Genomic DNA, 18,281 nt, shown 5'->3' with positions numbered 1-18,281 from the left:
TAGCTGAGAGTAGTTCGCAAGATGGGGCATTAGTGGGGGTAGCTAATCTTATTGGAAGGCTGCATTTATGAATGATGGCAACACCGCCTCCTCTGGAATTGGGTCGGTCTTGTCTCAAGATGGTGTAATTCTCTGGGATAGCGAACATCAACATAGGTCCTGCTGCCGGGTGGAGCCAGGTCTCTGTGATGTCAAGGAGGTCCAGATCTTCATTGATCAGTAGGTCTGCGATTTCAGTTGCGTGGGCTACTAGTGATCTAGCGTTGATTAAAGCTCCCTTAATATGGGGGCTCACTAGAGGTGCAGTAGGGGCCGACAGTTTCTGAGGGGGTTTAGTGTTTTTCTGGATGATGGGAGAGGTAAGGGCTTTAGTGGGGTAGCTCAGAGATATTTTGGGTCTATAGTTGTCAAGGCTAGTGATGGTGGATTTGGATCTTTTATTAGTAGGCATGGAGCGGGCGAGAGGCTCGTGAATTTTGGCTAGTCTAGCTCTGAGTTTTATGTTCCTGACTGCAGTGGGGCACGGGAGGCTGATCATAGTTGCTAGAGGAGCCTCAGTTGTTGTGGGCAGTAGATTGCTTAAGGAGCTTACATTAGGTGAGGTCGTGTACATGGTGGTAGGGGGTTGGGGTGGCGTGTTGGATAGTGTAATGGTAATTAAGAAGAATATGGGGCTGGCGAGATAGTTGCTGAGCAGGGGAGGCATACTGGTTAGTGGCAGGAGTGCGTGAGAGGGACCTTAGGCACAGCACAATATTGAATGTCTGACAGTGATCTTGGGCACAACACAATTTAAATGGTCTGAAAGCGACCTTAAAGGCACAACACAATTTAAATGGTCTGAAAGCGACCTTAAGGCACAACACAATATTGAATGTCTAACAGTGATCTTAAGGCGCAACACAATTTTAGAATTGTCAGAGAGTGACCCTAAGGGCACAACATGCTAGTATGCACAAGGCTATAACTGGGATTGGGCGGCAGACGGATTGCCATGTACATGGCCACAACTAAATTCAGATCAGTGCGGACAGCACAGGCAGCATAGTTAAACTTGTGTGCGTGTGACAGTATCTGGAATGGCCAGCCAGGCAGGCTGTGGTGTGGAGATGAGTTAGTGCAGGCGTCACAGTGGCTTACTGGTGCAGTAAACTGTATTACAGAGTTACCTTGGTGGCCAAGTGTAGGAGAAGCAGGGGTTCTGGCAGACGGCAGGGTAGGCAGGTAACAGGCATGGAAACAGGAGATGGCCTTGGTAGCTGTGGGCCTTGGGTGAGGTGGGCCGGCTTCGCCTGCCGGCGCCCAATAGGAGGACAAGTAGGCTGGGGCAGCCAATCAGGAGGCTTGCTCGAGCCTCAATAGGCTATCAGAAACAGTACAAAGGAAAAACAAGAGTCTTGGCAAAAGAACAAGAAAAGAATGACACCGAAAGTGAAGATGACGAACAGTAGAGGGGAAGAATCGTCACCAGAAAGGCCCTCAAGGCACCGCCAGAAAAAAAGCGAAACAGTTCACATGATTTCTGCCATCGAGCCGACAAGAGGGAAGAGTAAATTGAAACGCAGAACTCAGCCAACCTGCATGGCTGTAGCAGACTGGGCTAAAACGTTCATGGTGGTAGACATAGGAGCCACAGTAAATGTCATGCCAAAATCCAGATTTGACAAACTCTCGACCTGCCCACTCCCAACGAACTACAGTTAGGCTGTTCGCATATGGATGCAAGAAACCCCCGACGGTAAAAGGATCATTCAAATCCAACCTAGCATACAATGAAGAATCCTGCTGCACCCAAATTTACATGGTGGACTATAATGCATTTAAAACATGTAATTTCTTTGATTCCAATATGGAGTCTATGTGAAATTCATTCTGGGAACACAAATGAACATTTGACCCCAAGCTGAAATAAAAGCCAATTTCTGGGCATAATGTGTGTTTGCAGAAGCTGTTGGAAAGACAGCTTGTTTTTGTGTGCAGACCAAGTTTGTTGTGAATTCCACAAAAAGCTAAAAGGCAAGATGTGTAGGCTCTCGTGAGAAACCAGTTTTTGTTTACAAAGCACTGAGGTTCGATGGCTGCACCAGCCGAGCAGCTGTGGAACTTTACTAACAGTGAGCTTCTCTGGAAAAATACTAGGATGACATTAGAGTGAAAGACATCAGACAGACAGAATAAAATCAAGTCACTCTCACTCCTTTTGGACTTCGGCTTGGCTGACAGAAGCTCCTTCAGCCTGTTCCCGTTGGCGTGTGGCTCTCTTCCAACCTGGGGTTTCCAGTCAAGTGCTTAGCAAAGATGAGGTGTTTCAAAACAACGCTAACAGTGATGTATTACATTTCTGTTTTCTTTTCATTTGTATTGTACTTTTGTTTTTCTTAAATCTGTAATTTTTAATGGTAATAAAAAGACCAGAGAAATGTCTAATTCAAAATCTAAAAGGAGAGTGTGAATTAATTATTGTGTTCCAAAAAAAGCATATTGCCTTCAAATTACTGAGATTTGGGAATGCAAAGCATGGACGCAGGGATCAAGACCCCACTTAGCTGCAAGACGGCAGAACAGCTGAAAATTATACACTTTGCGTTCAGCATCCTGAACTCAGAAATCGAGGAACTACCAGACACTCAAAGCTGTTCCAAGGAATCTGGTGCCTTGGAGCCCAGAGCAGTACAACACCAACAGGCACTCTTCAACATGAGAGAGGCCATAGAAGCCGAACTGACAAAACTGGAAGACCTCCACATTATTGAGAAAACGTCTGGCCCCACTACGTGGGTATCGCCAATGGTGGTCACAACAAAACCCAAAATGCTGTGAGACTCTGCATAGACATACACCTGCCCAATGTGGAAATTGGTTGGGAGAGGCACATCACTCCAATGATCGAGGAGCTGATTCTGGACATAACAGGAGCAACAGTATTCAGCAAACTGGACCTACGCTCTGGATACCACCAGATAAAGCTGGCCAAGGACGGGTGTTATATCACCACATTCTCCTTGCACCTAGGTCAAAGATACCGCCAGCTGAATTTAGTGGTCTCGTCGGCCGCCAGGTTATTTCAGAATGAGATAAGGAAGGTGCTCCAAGACCTGCCAGGAGCCACAAATGTCAGCCATGACATACTGGTGTATGGGAAATCACCAAAGCACCTTGCACCAGTAGTCCACGCCTCAAGGAGTCAGGTTTGACACTCCTTGTGGAGAAGTGTGAGTTCAGAAGAAGCAAAACGGTATTCGGATATGTCTTCAACACCAACAAAGCATCACCCTATCCTGAAAAGGTGACAGAAGTCAAAGGAGTTGACCACCCGCCTCCACTTGAGTCTCAGAGATGAGGAGCTTCCTGGGCATGGCAACCTACTGACAACTTAATTCCAGATCTCGCAATGGTAGCAGTGCCACTGCAAGACCTGACCCGCAAGGGTGTCCCCAGGGAATGGGTCAACAGCAAAAAAAGAGGGAGTTTCAAAAGATAAAAGATTCCCTCCTGACTGGTACGACAATGGTGTTTTTTGACACTTCCAAAAGCACAGAGCTGCTGGTAGACACCAGCCACGTAGGTCTGGGAGCTGTCCTGACACATGTGAATAAAGAAGGAACAACGTAACCAATTCCATTCGCCAGCCGAGCCCTCACAAAAACAGAATTGTGCGAATATGGAGAAAGAAGTGTTGGCCATACTATGGGGATGCAGACACTTTTCATGTGTACCCGATAAAACACTCACTCAAGGTATACACAGACCACAAACCCACTTGTACCAATATTTAAAGGATCAGCCCCTCACCCCGCCGCCAGGCTAAAGCGGTGGATGTTACGTCAACCATTTGACATAGAAGTGGCATACCGGGCTGGTGCAGACAATCCGGCAGACTACCTGTCACATCATCCCAGGACAGCCCACAGTCAGAATGCGAGGCCGCAAAGGAAATCAACGAACATGTATGCCACATGGTTGCATATGCCCAATCAAAAGCGATGAAGTTACAAGAAATCACAGATAATAGAAGGGATGGCACCTGCCTTCAGCTTGCAAAAGGGGCCATAATGTAAGGGAAGTGGAGGCCCTTCTCACAGCCCTTACCCATCACACGGCAGCAGCGCAAGAATCGTCATCAGACACGAGCTGTCGATATCCCTGGAAGGCTTGATACTAAAAGGGCACTGGATCGCACTACGAGCCAATTTGGAAGAGCAAGCACTCTGGCAAGCTCATAAAGGACACCAAGGCATAGTCAAGACAGGTTTTTCTCAAATCAAAAAGGTATAGGTTCCAAACGTACAGTAGAAAGTAATGGCGCTGGTAGCGTTGTGAATGGCCCGTCAGTTCTCTCAACGGCACGCCAGCAGAGCCATTGGAAAACCCTGTCCGCAGCCACAAGAGATGGGAAGTGATCGGCAAAGACTTCTGCACCACCGCGAATGAGACCTACTTACTGGTAGCAGTCGACGAGTACAGTAGATACCCCGAAGTAGAACCAGTGACGTCAACGGACGACCTGGCGATCATCACTGCACTGGAGAAAATGTTTGCGATACATGGACTACCCAGCAAAGTAAAAAGTGACAATGGACCACGGTTCTAAGGAAAAGAGCTGAAAGGATTCTTTGGCAACCTAAATGTGCGATACCACAGGATTACGTCATGCTGGCCCCAAGCGAGCGGGATGTGGAAAGATTTATGGCGTCCCTAAACAAAGTGGTGAGAATAACCAAGGATCAACAAAATCCATGGCTGCCGGAAATATATCGAATCCTCCGATCACATCGGCCGACCCCACTTTCCACTATGCACGTCAGTCCAGCTGCTCCGATATTTGGGGTACCGATATAAGTGGATTTGCCTCTCTACCAAAACTGGACAGTACCAGAGGTTGACCACGAGCAAGTAGAGAAGAGCAGGCAAGTTCATAATGTGAAAGAAAGTGTAGCCAGGTGAGCCTGCTACTATGACATGGACATTGGCGACTCAAGTGCTGGTAAAGTCCAGGTCACCCCACAAGAAAATGACACTTTGTACGAATCACAACCATGGACGATAGTAGGGACCGACCATGAAATAATCATCGCTGCTTGAGAAAATGAAACTGTGACCTGGAATGCTTCCCATTTCTGGAAGGTACCACCGACGATGTGGAGTGATGCAGAAGATCAGATTACAGAAACGCTTGAAAGTGATCCAGAGGAGTCCGGGCAAAGGAATGACCCCGGGCTGCCAGCACTAACAGTTTCTGGGACAGTGAGCACCGAGAGGCCTCGACCAACAGAGATCCCATCAAGACAAGACAATGGTACAGACGAGAGGGCACCTGGGGCAACCCGAGTCGAGGTACCTCGCCACTGATTCATGTGAGTTCTGCTATGCTGTACGAGACCAGCCCTAACCATCAACGAAGCTGCGAGGGTTCTTCCTTGATGAAATGTACCAGCGAGAAAAGAAGTGAATACTACAAGAACAATTATTTCTTTTCTAATTTGGGGAGGGATGAGATGTTGTAAGGTGGAAGCAGAGAGCCACGGTGCGCATCATGATGCATAGGTTATGGTGCGGGTGTACAGAGACATAGGGGAATAAAAGGAGACACAGGAACGGGATTCATTGCCAGCGAGCAAGCATTTGGTGTGTGCCCGTTTTATTCTAGTGCTGGAGCCTAGCGGGGTCCGCTAGGCCTATCAGTTACCTTGCGATTATTGTCTGTAAAAATAGATATCTTGACATGGGAACGTGCATTTTATTTTTTTGCCAGGAAGATCAAAACGAGGTTGCTTAATGAAGAGAGATTGTTCTTCCATGTATTTCAGAGATTGCAAGTAGTTGCATATAAACCCCTTAGCCACAGCCATTTTATTTGCGATTTTATTTTCTCAGTACAAGTTGAGTGAAGCACTTCGTTTAGAAAGTCATAATGTGGGTGGTAGGAGAATACAAAAAAAATAAAAACGATATTCTCCTCAAAATTCAGAATTCCAGAAAAGTCAATGCACACAATCCACTACTCGTGTGTATTAAAAGAAAACAATGTGTTTTGCATTCATTGCATATTGATGATGATCATACACATGAACTTATACGGAATCCACTTCCCTCTGCTCCAATCACAATAACAGAATACCTGTGGCGTTCCCCATGGCTCTATCCTATCGCCATGGCTCTTCAATATCCAGCTCACCCCTCTTGCTCACCTGATCTCCTCCTTCTCTCTTCATTTCCAGTGTTATGCCGATGACAAACAGCTTTCCTTCAAACTTCCCTCTACCTCCCCTTCTTTCTCCTCTCTCATCCTGACTGTCCGCCTTTCAGGCATGTTGTGCAGCAAACGATAGTCTGTCTCAATGTCATTAAGACAGAGATCCTCATCATCAGGACACATGTGCCCTCTTTTCCTTCTACCCTCTGGCCACCCTCTTTGGGCTCTCTACCCCAGAGGTCAAAAACCTTAAAGTCATCTTCGACTCTGCTCGCTCCTTCACCCCTCACATCATGGACCTTATCAAAAAGTCCCACTTGCAGCTCAACTGCCTCAGAGGCATTCTTCCTTTTCTCACCTTCCTCTAGAAGCTGAATGTCTCCAGAGCACTGGTCCTCTCCAGGCAGGACTACTGCAACAGCCTCTTTCTCAATCTCCGACTCCTCCTCTCCTTCCACAAACAGGTTAGCTCCATGGCATCCTCCACGGCCTACACATGTAAGCTTATAAGAGCAGCCAAACCTGTCCTCTCCACTCAGAGCTGCATAACGCTAGCCAGAGCCCTTGTATTATCAAAACTGGACTACTGCAATGCCCTCTACGTAGGAGCCAGCAAGCAAGTCACCAACAAAATTCAGACATTACAAAACAACGCTCTCAGAGCAGCGCTCAGCATCCCTAGGAGAGAACACATCTCCAACGATAGGTAACACAACTGGCTCAACACCTCAGACAAAATCCTGCTTACGGTAGCCTCACTTACACACAAGTGCCTTAACAACACTGCCCCACGCTACCTAGTCAAGAGAATTAGCAAATACACCCCCAACAGACCTACCAGATCCTCTAACACAAACCTGCTTATAGTTCCCAGATTCAAACGCACCAAAATGGGTGGCAACAACTTCCAGGTTAAAGCTGCCCAACACTGGAATGCCCTACCACCCACCCTCAGGACTCCCCAAACCTGCACGCACTTTAGGCGAAACTACATCCAGTGGCTCAAGAACAAAGAACACTAATAATACTATACACCATAGAAATTATGTTCCTCTGTAAATCTGTAAACTACATACTTTACTTGCTTGTTCTGTACATTTGTAAACTATTTGCCTTATTGTAAACCTGTAAAGTTTTTGTACATTTTTTGCCTCTATTATCATATTGTAATACTGTAATGCATAGTAACCTGTAACCAAGTTTTGAATATCCTTGTTGATCCTGCGCACTCATACCCTCGGGTCTGATGCGCAATACAAATGAATAAACTAAACTAAACTCCTCCGTTATGCCCCCTCCAGCTAATCCAGAAAAGGACTACAAGACTTATCCTTGGCCGCAAGCCCAGGGAGCGTTATCTCTCCAGCCCTAAAATCTCTCCACTGGCTCCCAAAGGCTGCAAGAATCAGATTCAAGACCCTCTGCATCAACCACAAGGCATTCTGGGCCTGGAGCACGCTAGCCCCAACTTTCCCACCCTAAATACTCCCCTAATTCCAACTGTCTGATTGTCAAACTCTTCTCCAAGTGGAGAGCAGGGGGTAGGTCTCTCTCCTCGGCTGGTACCTCCCTTTGGAACATGCTCCCTGTCTCTTTCAGACTCTAGCCGGACCTCCTTAAGTTCCGGAAACGGCACAAAACCCTGCTCTTCTCTACTTCTTTCCCTTCTAATCACCCCACTGCCCTGATCCTCATGAAACTTACAGGATCACAGGCCCTTCCTCCCATTCAATACCAGTACCCCTCCCTCACAGCAGTGCCCTGTGGCCCTCTGCCTGGTGGCTCCATATGCCACCCCTGAGAGTCGCCTCTACTAGCACTTAGCCTGAGGATCTCCTCCTGGCTGCCCTTAGCACTTCCCTCCCAGTCCCTGCTCCAGAACCTTTCCACTCCTCTGCTCCCCCTTACATCCCCTTCCCCTGCACTTCTCTTCAATGCACTTGCACAGCCGAATGCCAAAAGGCCTATATATATATATATATTACGGTTGTTGTTTTTTTGCCACTGGTATTATTTCCCCTGTTCCCTTTAGCCTTCTGGCACTTTGAATCACAAGTCTGTTGTATAAAGAGCCTTACAAATGCTCAATAAAATAAATAAAACTACCATAGAAGTTATAAACAAGCAACTTTGTATCTAATGTAAGAGTGGGTAAAATAGCTGTGTGCTTTAAAAAAATAAATCATTTGAAATTAAATCTGTGAAGTAAACTTCCTTGTGTAGGTACTCACCAAAGTACGAAGCCGGACATTCCGGAGCGCAGCGCTTTCGGTGTGGCACCCTGGACATGGGTCCCTTTTAGGCACACCCTGGTGTTAGCAATCAATGCCCAGTGAGATTAAATTATGTGCCAAGGATCACACACTTTGGTAAACAGTTTATCTGGGATTCTTTCATGCAAACTTCGTTTGTTTTTATACACTGGGTTAAGAAAGTTTGAATATCCATATCAAATAAGACTTTCTTTTGTGAGACGTTTCTCCAAAACTTTTTCAGTAGGAGTCTGTCGCAGAATCTTTGGTCTTGACCGTGTGCCACACTGAACAATGCATTATTCTTTGCAGGAAGCTTTGGAGGAAGCTGCTGCTGCTACCCTACAGTCCTCTTTTTGCTTCTGCGCTCTCAAATACTGACTCCAACCGCGGAGCGGCCGCAGAGTTTGTCGCAGAGTCTTTGGTTTGAGGTGATTGAGAGGCTTCTTTTTGGCACCTACCTTGGAAAGGTTTGGAAAGTATATTGGCCTTCTCCCCGTCCCTTCCCGTTTCATAAAAAGCCCAAATATGCAAGACACCTCTTGGTCGGCAGAAATTACTGCAACGACGTCTCTTGGACCATGAACCAACATTCCAGGCCGACAAAGACGGAGGTAAGTGCGAGCGCAACCGGCATGCTGACGAGGGAGCAAATGTCGATTCTGGTTCTCGTCCTCGATCTTCCTTCATCGCTAATGATTTTACCAACGTTTTTTCCACCAATGTATCCTCCAGCGATCAGTTAAATCTTAATGGAGAGCACACGTCCAATTATCCCCTTAGTGGCTGCCTGGAATCTACTTCAACCAAGCTCAAAAACAACCTGACAAAAAAAAACGATGTGATGAGCAATAACGTCACTGATTTGGAACTTTTGGAAATGAGTGTACACATTGACTGCAACAAGGTTTGTGTGCATATAGAGGTTGATATTCATTTTGATCCCCAAGTTTCAGCAAATATTTCTACTGAAACGAGTGATGGTTTGCTGAACGAGGGAATCAATTTGAACTTTGGTGTTCCAAATCGGTTTAACTTTAGCATGTGTACGGCCCCTCCATTGATTCCGGATGAAAATGTCTTAAAAGCTGCCGATCATTACACTAGCCCACCTCAACCTATAGGTCTAAGTGCCAGTGCAAAAAAAAACAACATCAAACCTATTGAACAAGATGTTCCATCAGTTCCCGGCCTAAAGGTAAAGTTGCAATTACCAAGAACCTCATCTGCAAAAGAGCTTAATGATAACGTTGGCAGACAACCCACTGGCCAGCCTGAGGCCCAATGTCCACTTGATAGTAAAGCTTCTGAGAAAATGTCAGGCCCACCCGCTATTCAGGGTTGCCATCCCTTCTTTGATCCGGCTGCTAGGGAGGCTCGATTAACCTAGCTCCTGAAGTCAGACTTTTTTCACTTAAAAGATAGACTTGATGCCAGCTGTAATTTAAGGAAAAATGACAGAGTGAAAGCAAGCCTTTCAGAACGTTTTCTTTCACCAGTGGGAGGAAACCCAGTGGAAAAATAAACGATGAAGAAATCACATCCCGGCCTAAGAGAGCCACAAAAAGATTTAACAAGTACACTATAGCCAAACAAAGAAGGTCAGGTGCAACAGACCCCTCGTCGAGCTCCTTCAGTTGATAGGAATACAAAAATGCCAGCTCCAGTGGACCTCGTAACGCCTGTGGAGAAAACACTTCAAAATGCCAAGAGAGCCAAGAGTAATCTCAATCCTTCTCACACCATGAATGAAGAACCTGAGTATACCAGCAAACATCATCTATCAGCGTCAGCCGGGTTGCAAATACAAATGCCTCCTCGATTGCAATTGTTCCTTTCATTAAATTGCATGAATCAATTAACGACTCCATGAAGGACCAGAGCTCTTTAATCGCTTCACTAACTACGAAGCCACGTGTACTTGAAACATTCACAAACCACCTTTACAAGAGACTTGACTGTGAGGCCGCGACCTCTGTCAAATGGCAACAGAGATTAAGTGATGTGACGAGAAATGAGAATGTCCACAATGCCGATCTTATGGAAGCTGTAATGACCTGTTCGAAGTGGATGCGACACAACATCCCCAATCCAATACAGAGACACGATCAATGCAGTGGTAACTGCCAGAGTATTGAAAAACGTTCAGTCCCTATTTATACAACCGTGGATCCTTGTCTGAAAAATAGAGCCTCATCCTAAAATCCACAATCAGCCAATTTAGTGTTCCCGGCAAACCCCGGGGAGACTAACAAATTGTTGATGCCAAAACAAAGTCTTTCTTTAGCATCTATGTCCAAGGGTGCGAGTACCACCATTAAGTCATCAAACACTGTGACTGTTGTAACACCCAGACACGACCCTCGATCTACCTCTGAAGCCAATTTACATTTGGAGCCCAATTGACATCCTTGCAAATGGTTTGTTCTGATGAAAGACCTGACAATTTGGGCCCTGATACATTAGCACTAGAAAATCAAAGATTGCCGAGGACTACACCCTTTCCAGCAAAAGACATTTCCTTCAATATTTTTGAAGATGTAAAAAACTTGCAGCAACATCCTCAAAACGTGAAAGCAAGTCTATTCATCAAACTATAAGTTCATCTACTGCCATGACTCTTATGGCTGACACACGAGCTAAAAGATAATCTAATAAATCAAAGAAATGTATGAGAAATTTGACAACTCCACCACCAGTCAACATTTTCGAACGTGGTACTCATAAGTTGAATAAAGTCAAGTCAAATCAAATCATCTCAGTGTTAAGGATCCAGCTTCCATCCAATGTCCGATACAGTAGGCAATCCAAATAAAAGACAGAGAACAGATGAGACAGAAGCAAATGACACCTTTACCTCCGTCAATTTTGCAAATGTATCGACCTATACAATCGAAGAGGAAGAGTGTTCTTCTGTGAATAACGATACATCACTCAATTCTGAGGGCTTTTGCAAGCAAGTTGAAAAATCACTGGTCCCAGTTGATAGTAAGGGTACCCATACGACCAGGTGAAAAACCTTCTCAACTGGATCCCGAAATATGGAAGTTAGCAATACTGCTATTATTGTCTCGCCTGCCAACACGAAGCCACTTACCAAATCTGTTGATACAAAAACGCATTCTTCGACATGGAACTTGAATCCGATATTTACCTCATTACAAACACAAAAAGAAGGGTCCAAATCGGATAAAAACAAAATTCCACACAGTGATTCCTCATATTCATTCAGAAAACTACAACTTGAAAACCTCATACAAGAAAAAAACGAGGTTAACCTTAACAGACCCAATATTATGAAACTTCTATATTGTGTGCCGTCATTGAGAACAATAAAATCTGAGGACATAGCAATTGTGGAGTTTCAGGGGACCGTTCAGATTAGGTGGTTCTTCATGTTCATTCACGATTGATCGAGAATACGTTACGAGCCGCAAAAAATGAATTGTTTTGGTTATGAAATTAGTAGTTACCAAGTCTCTAACCACCGCTCACATAACAGAACCAACAACAAACGATCACCTCACTCTGATGTCTTAACAAGACATGAATAACGACGACTATTCCTTAAGGAAAGAAATGAGATGGCCTATTTTGGAAAAACATTCTCAAGCCTGAATGATCAAAACTTAAACAGATCCAGACCCTCAATTAAAAGAGTCTCAAGCAAGCATCAGCATAAAAACCATTCCTGAGCCCTTGAGAAATGTTCTTTAATTTCTTGGACTACACGAGGGTTTGCTCATTTGTTTCAAGATGGAGAGCTAAGGAAAGAAAACTATGCAATACTGTGTGTTACGCTCACCTGGTATCCACAGGGACGCCACCCAGCCGGGTTACTCGCTGGTATGCTTCTCAGCTTTGCCCGGATGTGGTCTGCGGGGAAGGTTCTGCCTGAAAATACAGGAGGACTGTGTTCAAGATTGACCAACTGGGGTAAGTATCCTCGCTCCGCCCTGTATGATTTCAGTCCCTCTGCCTCCCTCTCCTCACCTTGTGGTAGAATTAGGCGTGCTCTCCGTCCAGCTTTCTTTGCAGGGACGCGTTGTCTTTCATGGGCGAGTGCGGTCCAGTTACTTCACTGACGCCGGCCCGTTTGATATTGTTCCGGTAGATCTTATTGCTGTTCTTTAGTTTTGTTGCTATCCTCCATGCCTTTCTTTGTTTAAAATGTCTATTTTCTCCCTTAGGTATGCAGAGCTTCAGCGTGGCGAACTGGCTAGGTTGAGCCCCGCTGATAAATGATGGCGCATTAAGAGCACTATGATGCGGTAAGTAAGCGCTATGTGCAGCGCTGCTAAGTCTTGCCTTTGCTAACCTGTGTTTTCCTTCCTTGTAGGTCGCAGTTCTTCAGCGCGAGTGGAATGTCCGAAGTGGTGCCAGTCGAGAGGCGACCAGCCAGGTAAGCCTTTTGAGCAGTTCGTAATTTGTAAATGTCTCTACTGCTTTCTTTAATGTTGCCTCTATCTTCCTCTTTCAGGTCGTTCTGTCCGGGAGGCGTGCAGATTCGAGGAAGCTGTTCTCAGTAGCTGCGAGTTTTTAAAGATGAAGACTGCAGGTAAGATGCTGCTGCTAATGATGTTCCTTTTGTCTCCTGGCAGGTTCTGCTTCTCCGAGGTAATAACTGGACACAGTGAGCGTCACGTTGCAAGCTGCAAAGTAACCCGAGCAAGACAACACGATTCGCGTGTGGTTTAAATAGCCCTAACAAAATAGTGCAGGTAAAGTAGTCCCTAGGCTACCACACCCATAACACTAGACCGCATAGCTTAATTCTTAGGAACCAAGCTATGTGGATGCCTCCATGCTGGCTGACAATACAATAAAGTAGTTCCCAAGCACATTGTTTTTCATGGTGTATGAGCCTGGCGCCATAGGCGCCAGGACTGGCCCCATGAGGGCTTTTGAAGAGGATGCCAGGCTCTAGAGGCCCGAGTCCTGACTCCACCTGGCCAATGGGTTTGCCAGAGGGGGTTTTGTGCGAGCGTTGCGACACTGTGCTTCCAGGAAACCTGGCTTTGTGAAACTCCTGTTTGTGACGGCTTTACTGTCCTACTAAACGTTGCTAAAAAAAACACTGGACGCCATTTATCTGGGCTCTTAACATTGATTCAAAAGAAAACAAATTGGTCTGTAATTAAATCACTTAACTCTAACATCTTTGTACAGGCAACATTAAATGAAGTAAGTTCTAAAAATATCACCAAGATAGACCATTTATTGATTATAAATACCTATTGGAACGCTGCGATGATCTCATCTGCTCACTTTATCACATCAATAATGCAGATAATCGATGATTTTATGATGGAATTCTGTAGTATCTGCCTGCAATGTGTGCACCACTGCAGGCAGTGGAATGTTGTGATGTCAGCTGGAACTCATTGGGTCATCAGAGTTCCAATAATGTCAGTTGGGGACTTCAGGGTGGGAGAACTGATTTGAGACGATGTTTGTCATTTAGCTCCTGCCTCCCTTCACCCAACTAGCCCTGTTACTTACAATAAACCTACTTACTTTTATATACTCAAGCCTCCAGCGTCATCCATGTTTCCTGGTGACTTCCAGTATCCTCCAATACTACAAATTCCAAGAGATCTTGGTGTGTGGTAATTTACATTTTTCTTGGGTGGATGAAAATGGCCATTTAAAAGACCTAAATACAATTCCTAATAGCAGCAGAGTTAAACGTTGGTCACAAGAAATGAATGCCAGGAACTGCTCCATGCTAAATGGACAAACAGTGGGCGACATCCCAGCAGGCTCTATTTGGCACCGAAATGGATGCCGACAGACTCTGGGCCTCAAATAATCTTTCCAATACAATCAAAACACTCACAATAAAAATAAAATGGAAAAGAGTGATCATGACGCCATCCAGGTGACTTGGGAGGTCTTTGCCCTGAATCGCATAAGATTAAGTAATCAGAACATAACAAATTTGACAACGGCAATAACAATGGATCATTTCAATGACATCTATGTCATTGATTACAATGCCCTACTCTTGCAATTTAAAAGATTGAAGAGTAGATTTAGAGTTGACCATCAATAGCCCATTCACCACTTCAGCAAACAAATCGCAGAAGCAAAGCGCCAAATGAAGCGTGAAATTAGGCTGTTAAAGCTAACAATTTTGACCAGTTCAGTAAAGAAAAGAAAAAATGCCGACAGAAATATAGAAACGGTCTAATTTCTTTTAAACTAATATGTGAACAAGAACGCGCTGAAGTTATGCTTAAATTGATCTGTGCAAATAAAGGCAGAGAAACGTGGGCTATAATAAATACTGGCTCTCTATCCCAGAAAGTCCATTTAAGCATAGGAGTCAGCGCCGCCACATTGGCCGATGACTTTATCAAAGTTTTTAGAAATCCATCTCCCATGATCGCAAATAGTCCAATAAAAGAGTTAGTTTCTTGGGATGCATCTCCTTCTGCAGACGAGGGATATGAGAAGCAATCAAGAAACTGAAAAATTCTGGTGCAGCCAGGCCGGTTGGGTTTAAAAATCTAATGCTTAAAAAAAATATTGATCACTGGACTATCTTTATTGCAACTCTCTTTGCACAGATATCATCAGTACAATTGATCCTTACAACTTGGCAGTCGGCGGTAGTTGTCCCAATTTTTAAAAAGGGTTATCAAAACAGAACCTAACAACTACCATCCGATTGCTTTGTTGGATGTTGTTCGAGAAATGTGTGCCTCTTTCTTGGAGAAAAGATGGCAAAATGGGCATTGGAGTGTGCTATAATTGATAACAGATAATCAGGCTTTACTAAAAGCAAAAAAGAAATTACTACGTTGTGATTGGATTAAAACAGCTGATACAAGATCTAGCCTTGTGTCTAGCCTCGATTTAGGAGGCGAAGCACAAGGTTTAAATCAAACGCCTAAATACCTGGAAAAAATGTCCTTCAAAATATCATCGCAATCAGTTTTTGCGCTTACGACTAAATATGTTACCAACAAAAAAAATGTTATTCTTAAAACGTGATGAGAATACCCCAGATAATTGTTGTCCATTTTATAACAAAAACGTTGAGACTTTAAAACATCTAGTTATTGAATGCTCAGAAATAACTGTACAAAGGTCAACCCTTTTGTGAAGATTTGCACCTGCAGATAGAAATAAGATTGAATGGTGGCCCACAGTATTAGCAGGCCAAAATGTTATGTTAACCTGTGCTGTGGTACACTATCTTGACAATGTATTGCAAGGTAGTAATGAAATAGTCTCATCTTGACAATGTATGAAATTAATTCAAAAATAATGTCTTATGTTCTCCTTGGGAAATGCCCTTTAATTCTATACTGTTACTGTATAACTCTAGATGGCTTTAAGATATGATCAAGCAATTACTTATTTACCTCCTTTTTCATTAGTTAGGATTGCATTGATACTGAATGATGTGTGATTAATAAAGAAATGTAGATGTGTGAGTGACTGAAAGAGTGGGAAAGAAAAATTAATTTTACTTAAGTTATTTTTTGTTGATGAAGGATCAACTGAATGGATTGTAAAAAAAGTTTGTAATAAACTATAATTTACAAATAAAATTAAAAATACAGTGTATATGGGATCCTTTCACACAAACTTCCAGTTTGTTTTTATGCATTGTGTTAAGAAAGTTTGAATATCCATATCAAACTAGCAGAAATCATAACTGTAAACTAAGCTTTAAAAGGGGAGTTTTATTACTACTCGCTTTTATTGTTTAATAAGAAATTCATTAGGAAACTGGAACAGTTTGAGAGTTTTCACTCCAAAACGTTCAATCACAACTCCAATTACTTAAACATTTACATATTACAATAGGCACTGTTAATAACAAAGACATTTTTTTAAAGTTATTTCCCAGGCTCTCCAAATAAATCCCTGCTCCATCAAATAACACCATTGGCAACAGATGAAGCCCACTTAGCAAAGTGGTGATCCCCACCTAGTGTAGGTTTGTCTCTGCGTTTGTTCTGTAGGGTGGGCCCTGAAGGGACATTATTGGCACTGGTGGAGGAGGGAGAAGTCCCTGCTTCCCAAGCAAAGGCTAGTCCTTTAAGTTGCGGAAAAGCTTTCATTTTCACCTCGCAACATAGGTGTGTACCGGTAATCTCAGTTAGGCGCCGAGAAGTGTAGGTACTCAAATGCACAAAATTAAGAAGTGCAGGTACTGAGGTCCGGCCCATTTAAAGCAATATATATGCCCTTTTAATTTCCCCCTACTCTACCTCAAGCAATTACCTATACGATGTTGTCGTGTGGTTCTATACCCGATCACCCGCATTACCTACAGCGCAGCTGACCCAGCTGCGTACATTTTATACAATACCCTCCTTGTGCTTACAGTAGATACTGCATCTCCCGTTTCCACATATCACCACCCTTGTGTTTACATGTAGCAAAGGCGCAGCCCGTGTGTGTCCATAGACCGCCGCCCTTGTGTGGCACGTTACTACGTAGATATTATGCAGTAGTCCCTTGTGTTGACATGTCTGACAGCGCCCCCGTTAGGTCTCACGCACCCCCACGTCGTCCCCCCTACGCGGCCTGCCCCCGGAGCGCCGTGCGTAGCCGCGTTACCTGCAGGTTCCTGTCCATGGTCTCTAGTAGCGGCAGTGCTGTGTTGGGGTCTCGTGCCGCCGGTTCAGGGCAGGCCCAGCCATCGTTACTTCTTCTCTCGGCCGCTCCGTCTCCCTATGCTCTCTCCTTCGGTCAACGCCCCGACTGCTGTAGCTGCTACTGCTGCCGCTCCGTGCCCAACGTACAGCCAGAGCTCAGAGCAGATCCCAGCCCAGCCCTCCCCCTGCCAGGCAAGCCACCAGTAGACGGGGAGGAGGAGGCGGAAGCGGCGGCGGCGAGTCAGCTGGGACGGAAGCCGAGAGAGCTCTATGTGTGCGCTGCGCGCTATGACAACCATCCCAGAGACATGGCTGAAAAGACCCGCTGCGCTAGCTAGGGATGAGGACTTGTGCGGCAGCGGCCTCAGAACAGTGCCTTGGATGGTCCTCTCACCACCGCCAAACCCATCGGGAAGGATGTCTTAGTGTACTGTACACACTGCCTCTCAGCTCGCTCTTTATCTTGCTGATAGTTTTGATCTGTCAGTGGTGTGGGATACCTAGGCTGAGCCTCATTACTTCAATTACTCCCCAGTGCCCCCACCCTACATCACCTTAATAATACCTCCTACTGGTCAGAAGAATGCATTTTTTGTCATCTGTTTTAAGCAGCATAAGAGGACTGCAGGAGATGTAAAACGAGTCCAATTCTTTGTCAAGGGGTGGCTCGGATTATGTTTTACTCTTTCCTTTTACTTCTCAAGCAGCATCTTCATCATTTATGACAAACAATACAAACGTAAGCGAAAAACTACATTTCTCGGTATGTTCAGTCTTTTATAGTTTGATATTGATAGGATGCACACTTTCTCACGTAACATCCCTGGCCAATGAAGATTCCCCTGCTAATAGCGCAAGGAGCTCTTGATTCTATTAAAGACAAGGAGGCGAGCATTAAGCTTCTTTTTTATTTTTACTCTCCAGCAGTTTCAACAAAAAATATACATTTTCTAACTTTTCCTTGTAAAAAAAACTTTATTTTTCGAAAAAACCTCAAGTCCCATCATTGCTGTAGTCCCTTAGTCTCCGTCCATGTGACCTAGTCCTCTGTCCTTCCTCTTCTTTGACTGCTTCGAACTGCAATCTTTTTCAAACTGAGTAACCAACTGGGTCAACTCCTGTTCCGAACTTCCTGCTTTATGCTGGATCGGTCTCTCGCATTTCAACTTGCGGACTTGCTCTGAGCAAATTGTTCTCTCTAGTGCTTTCAGCTGTTCT

General features: G+C 44.6%; 1 protein-coding gene across 3 annotated transcripts in view; it reads right to left on the bottom strand.

Moving 5' to 3' along the window:
* The window catches only part of SECISBP2L (SECIS binding protein 2 like), a 1,017,636-nt gene extending 1,000,365 nt beyond the window's left edge, over positions 1 to 17,271 (bottom strand). The window contains exon 1 of one of the 3 annotated variants that reach the window (XM_069624786.1): positions 17,026 to 17,271. In XM_069624786.1, the coding sequence (XP_069480887.1) occupies positions 17,026 to 17,043 (18 nt within the window). In that variant the 5' untranslated portion in view covers positions 17,044 to 17,271. The remainder of the gene's footprint in view (positions 1 to 17,025) is intronic. The other 2 variants (XM_069624787.1, XM_069624785.1) reach the window with 2 other exon arrangements.
* Between the last annotated feature and the right edge of the window lie 1,010 nt (positions 17,272 to 18,281).

Source organism: Ambystoma mexicanum, chromosome 11 (genome assembly GCF_040938575.1).
Source record: "Ambystoma mexicanum isolate Mex_15411 chromosome 11, UKY_AmexF1_1, whole genome shotgun sequence".
NCBI lineage: Eukaryota > Metazoa > Chordata > Amphibia > Caudata > Ambystomatidae > Ambystoma > Ambystoma mexicanum.
This window is presented reverse-complemented; position numbering and strand designations above follow the sequence as displayed.